The sequence below is a fragment of the Neopelma chrysocephalum genome, unplaced genomic scaffold, assembly GCF_003984885.1.
Source record: "Neopelma chrysocephalum unplaced genomic scaffold, ASM398488v2 Primary Assembly neopelma1_368, whole genome shotgun sequence".
NCBI classification, from domain to species: Eukaryota; Metazoa; Chordata; class Aves; order Passeriformes; family Pipridae; genus Neopelma; species Neopelma chrysocephalum.
Genome location: NW_020898032.1, coordinates 1 through 5701, shown reverse-complemented (window position 1 = coordinate 5701; position 5701 = coordinate 1). Strand labels below are relative to the sequence as shown.

Genomic DNA, 5701 nt, shown 5'->3' with positions numbered 1-5701 from the left:
GGGGGGGGGGGATGGAAGGGGTGGTCAGGGGCCGTTGGGGAGGGTCGGGGGTCATTGGGGTGGTCAGGGGTCATTGGGGAGGGTCAGGGGCCGTTGGGGAGGGTTGGGGGTCATTGGGGTGGTCAACGGTCATTGGGGGTGGTCAGGGGTCATTGGGGAGGGTCAGGGGTCATTGGGATGGTCAAGGGTCATTGGTGTGACCAAGAGTTGTTGGAGATGGTCAGTGGTCAATAGGGATGGTCAAGGGTCATTGGAGGTGGGTCAAGACTTGGTCAGGGGTCACTGAGGATGGTCAAGGGTCAATAAAGGTGGTCAAGGGTCCTTGGGGATGGCCAACGGTTGTTGGGGTTGGCCAAGGGCTGTTGGGGAGGGCCAGGGGTGGTTGGGGAGGGTCAAGTGGTGGTCAAGGGTCATTGGAGATGGTCTGGGGTCATTGGGGGTGGTCAAGGATTGGCCAAGGGTCATTGGGGGTGGTCAAAGGTCACTGAGGTGGTCAAGGGTCATTGGGGTGGTCAAAGGATGGTCAGTGGTCATTGGGGTGGTCAAGGGTTGGCCAATGGTCATTGGGGTGGTCAGTGGTCATTGAAGGTGGTTAAAGGTCATTGGGATGGTCAAGGGTCATTGGGGTGGTCAAGGGTTGGCCAACAGTCATTGGGGGGGGAGTCATTGGCCATCAGGGATTGGCCAAGAGTTGGCCAAGGGTCAACGGAGCCGCTCAACGAGCGCCCAAGCCCAGTCGTGGCCGCCCCGGTGACGTCCCCGGACGTCCCCAAACCCCCCCAGGGCGCCGTGGGGACCCCCCAGACCCCCCTAAACCCCCCCCAGACCCCTCCCCAGACCCCCCCCAGCCCACCTTGAGCGCCGGCTCGTCGCCGTCGTCGTCGTCGTCGGGGGCCACGTCCTGGGCTCCGGCCGCCAGCGCCGCCTCCAGCGCCGCCTCCATGGACACGCCCTGGCCACGCCCGTCCCGGGGGGCCACGCGGACCACCCCCGTGGGCTCGAAGCCGTGACGGGCCCCCTCGGACAGAGACCCCCTGAGGGAACCCCCACACCCCCCCCCCAGGGCATTGGGTGGGACCCTCATCCAGAGCTGGGGTACCCTGAGGGTCCCTCACCCCTCTTGGGGGTCCCCCACCCATCCCTGGGGGTCCCTGGGGGTCCCACTGACCCATCCCTGGGGGTCCCCTGGGGGTCCCTGACCCATCCCTGGGGGTCCCTCACCCCTCCTGGGGGTCCCTTCACCCATCCCTGGGGGTCCCTGGGGGTCCCTGACTCATCCCTGGGGGTCCCTCACCCCTCCCTGGGGGTCCCTTCACCCATCCCTGGGAGCCCCTGGGAGTCTCTCACCCCTCCTGGGGGACCCTCACCCATCCCTGGGGGTCCCAGGGTGCCCCCAACCCACCCCAAGGATCCCAGGGGGTTCCCACCCACCCGTTCCTGGTGAGGATGAGCCTCAATTCCCACTGGTTCCACACCCCTGGGACCCCTCCCACAGATCCCTGGTGGTCCCTGGGTGCCCCCCACCCACCCCAAAGGATCCCAGGGGTGTCCCACCCACCCGTTCCTGGTGAGGATGAGCCTCAATTCCTGCTGGGAGCGCCGGGGGTTGTCCGTGAGCACCTCGAGCAGCAGCGCGGAGCCCCCCGGGCCCCGAGCCTCCAGCAGCACCCGGGACCCCCCTCCCGAGCGCTCCTGGGGGTTTGGAGGGGTGAAACAGCTCCAGGTCAGGGGTTGGGGGGCTCGGGAGACCCCCAAAACCCCCCTGGGACCCCCCCAAAACCTACGGCGCTGCGCAGGGCGGCCTCGATGTTGGCCTTGGGCATGTTGTGGGCCCGGCACTGCTCCACCACCTGAGCCAGGGCAGCGTTCAGGGACGGGTCAGCACCACCCTCTGGGGGGGGAAAAGGGGATTTAGGGAGGGGTCAGCACCACCCTCTGGGGGGGGGAAAGAAAGGGGGGTTTCAGCTTCCCTGAATCCCAAAGGGTGGGGGGAGACCCCAACATGAATCCCAAAGGATAAGGGGGGGACCTTCCCTGGATCCCAAAGGATGGGGGGAGACTGTCCCAAATCCCTCGGGGAGGGGAGACCCCCCTGAACCCCAAAGGATGGGGGGAAAAGGGGGGATTTAGGGAGGGGTCAGCACCACCCTCTAAGGGGGGAAAGAAAGGGGGGTTTCAGCTTCCCTGAATTCCAAAGGATGTGAGGAGACCCCAACATGAATCCCAAAGGATAAGGGGGTGGGGGGACCCTCCCTGGATCCCAAAGAATGGGGGGAGACCACCCATGAATCCCTCAGGAGGTGGGGGTACCTTCCCTGAACCCCAAAGGATGGGGGGACCCTGCCTGAATCCCAAAGAATGGGGGGACCCTGCCTGAATCCCTCAGGGGTTGGGGGCACCTTCCCCGAACCCCCATGGATGGGGGGGAGACCCCTCCTGAATCCCACAGGATGGGGGAACTTCCCTGAATCCCAAAGAACGCGGGGAACTCCCCCCAAATTCCAAAGGATGGGGGGAGACTCCCCTCCCCCCAGGTCCCGCAGAACGGGGAGGGAACCCCCAAAATCCCCCCCAAACACCACGGGGGGGGGGGGGGACGACCTCCCTGAATATCCCCCCCAAATCCAGGGCTGGGCCTCCCCAAATCCGGGGGGGGGACCCTCCCCAAATGCCCCCCAAATCTCCCAGAACTGGGTGGGGGGGAACCTCCCAAAATCCCCCCCCAACGCTCCCCCTCTATCGCCACTTCCCATCCCTCTCTATCGCGATATCCGCTCTCCCTCCACCCCCGTCCCTCTCTATCGCGATATCCTGTGTCCCTCCACCCCGCAGCCCCTCTGTCGCCCCCTCCCGCCCCCCTCTATCGCGACATGTCGCCACCTCTGGCGGCGGCTCGCAGCATCTGCCCGAGGCGCTGGAACTGTCGGCTCCGCTCCGCGTCCCGCGGCCCCTTCACGTTCTTCACCTTGGACCAGCGGTTGTGTCCGGCCATGGGGCGCCGGGGACCCCCCGAAACGGGGCTGGGGGGACCCCCCAAAACGGGGGGGGGGCGGGGGGGACCCCCCCCCAGGGCGGAGAAGCAGCGGGGACCCCCTAAAATGGGGGCGCCGGGACCCACTAAAAGGGGAGCGCCGGGACCCCCCAACAGGGAGCGGCGGGGGGGACCCCCCACCCCCGGAATGGGGGCGGCGGGACCCCCCAAAAGGGGGTCGCTGGGAACCCCCCCCAAAAGGTAGCGGCGGGGGGGACCCGAAACGGGGGCAGCGCCGGGACCCCCCCCCCCAAACGGGGGGGGAGCAGCGGGGACCCCCCAAAACGGGGGTGTCGGGACCCCCCAAAAGGGTCCGCCGAGGACCCCCCGGAACCGGGGGACAACCGGGACCCCCCAAAACGGGGGGACAGCGGGGACCCCCCAGGACGGGGACGGCGGGACCCCCCCCTCCTAAAAGGGTCCGGCGGGGACCCCCCGAAACGGAGACCCCCCCGGGACCCCCCAAAAGGGCGGCGCCGGGATCCCCCAAAAGGGTCCGGCGGGGACCCCCCCCTCCCGCAACGGGGACCCCCGAAACCGGGACGGAGGGACCCCCCCCCTAAAAGGGTCCGGCGGGGACCCCCCGGGACCGAGACCCCCCCGGAACCCCCCAGAACAGCCACGCCGGGACCCCCCAAAAGAGCCCCGCCGGGACCCCCAACCCCCTGAGCCGGGAACCCCCGGGGACCCCCCCCCCAAATTTGGGGCGCAGGAGGGACCCCCCAAACCTGAGAGCCACCGGGGGGGACCCCCCAGGGCCCCCCCCGGACCCGCCGCCCCCACGGGGGGACCCCCCCCGAGGAGGGGCCCGCGGGGACCCCCCAGGATCGGGACCCTCAGCGGCGCCATCGGGCGGGACCCGGAACCGGAAACGGACCCGGAGCCGCCACTTCCGCCCGCGCGGGGGGGAGACGGGAAACGGAGGGGGGTCATTTGCATGGCCACGCCCACCAGGAGGCACAACGGGGTTGACGTCATCGCTGTCATTTGCATAACCCCGCCCCTTCTGTGTGCGGGGGTGCGACGGGTAACAGGGGGTTATTTGCATGGCCACGCCCCCCTTCCGTGGAGTCGCGGCGGTGACGTCACCGGGTGATTTGCATGGCCACGCCCCTTTTCGCGGTGAAGGTCAAACGGGCTCATTTGCGTAGCCCCGCCCCCTCCCGCGCACGGGAGGTGACCCCGCAAGGGGTGACGTCATGGCGTTCATTTGCATAATCCCGCCCCCTCTACCCACCCCCCGTTTATTTGCATGGCCATGGCCACGCCCCCCGTTGTGTCACTGGGGTTATTTGCATGTCCACGCCCCGCCCCCCCGTGACGCAAAAGGGGCGTCTCAAGGGTGACGTCATTGGGGGTTGCTATTTTGCATAACCCCGCCCCCTCATGCAAATGAAGGTGGGCGGGGAGTGAAAGAGGGTGGGGTCTGGGTTTATTTGCATAACCACGCCCCTTCGAGCACCTGGGGCAGGTGTGGGATGGACAGAGGGACGCGGGGATGGGCGGCGATGATGACGGCGATGAAGACGATGATGATGATGATGAAGATGCCCAAGGGACCCCCCCGGACCCCCAACCCTGATGAAGATGATGAAGATGATGAAGATGATGAAGATGACGAGGGAGATTTTTGGGGTCCCACCGCCCCAGGGACCCCCCCGGACCCACAGCCCTGATGAAGATGATGATGATGAAGATGATGAAGATGATGACGAAGAAGAAGATGATGATGAAGATATTTGGGGTCCCACAGCCCAGTGGACCCCCCGGACCCCCGACCCTGATGAAGATGATGATGATGATGATGATGATGACGATGACAATGATAACGATGATGATGAAGATTTTTGGGGTCCCACACCCCGAGGGACCCCCAACGACGACGACGACGATGAAGATGACGACGAAGATTTTTGGGGTCCCAGAGCCCAGTGGACCCCCCCAGGCCCCCGACCCTGATGAAGATGATGATGATGATGATGATGACAATGGTAATGATGATGAGGGACATTTTTGGGGTCCCACACCCTGAGGGACCCCCAACGACGACGACGATGAAGATGAAGATGACGACAAAGATTTTTGGGGTTCCACAGCCCAAGGGACCCCCAACGATGATGAAGATGATGATGACGATGACGATGATGATGATGATGATGATGATGAAGACATTTGGGGTCCCACAGCCCAGTGGACTCCCCTGGACCCCCGACCCTGATGATGATGACGATGAAGATGATGAGGGAGATTTTTGGGGTCCCCCAACCCAAGGGACCCCCAACGATGACGATGAAGATGAAGACGACGACGAAGATTTTTGGGGTCCCCCAGCCCCCCCTCAGCCCCCCCCAGGCCGCGGCTCCTTCCGGAGCGGGGGCTGGACTCACGCCTGGACCCGGGTGGGAAGTCGACGTCACCCGCGGCCACCGCGGCTTGAGAAACCCTCGGGGGGGGGTTGGGGGGGGCCCCCAAAATCCGTGTGACCCCCCCCAGGCCCATCCCCCCCTTTCCCCCCCCTCCTCCTTCCCCCTTTTCCCCCAATTTCCTCATCCCCGCCCCCGTTTTTTCGCCCGTTTCTTCCCAAATTTCCCTTCCCCTTCCCCCCCCCAACCCCCCCTTCCCTTCCCTCCCCCCCTCTTCCTGCCCCTCCCCCGCCCCCGCAACCCCCCC

The 5701-nt window shown here is 66.1% G+C and overlaps 1 protein-coding gene across 1 annotated transcript in view; it reads right to left on the bottom strand.

Annotated features, from left to right (window-relative positions):
- Positions 1–3103, bottom strand: part of LOC113978995 (translational activator of cytochrome c oxidase 1-like) — a 3305-nt gene extending 202 nt beyond the window's left edge. The window contains exons 1-4 of the mRNA XM_027706383.1: positions 2881–3103; positions 1785–1891; positions 1559–1692; positions 854–1034 (exon numbers count right to left, since the gene is read on the bottom strand). Of these exons, the coding sequence (XP_027562184.1) occupies positions 854–1034; positions 1559–1692; positions 1785–1891; positions 2881–2992 (534 nt within the window). The 5' untranslated portion in view covers positions 2993–3103. The remainder of the gene's footprint in view (positions 1–853; positions 1035–1558; positions 1693–1784; positions 1892–2880) is intronic.
- Positions 3104–5701: the final 2598 nt, after the last annotated feature.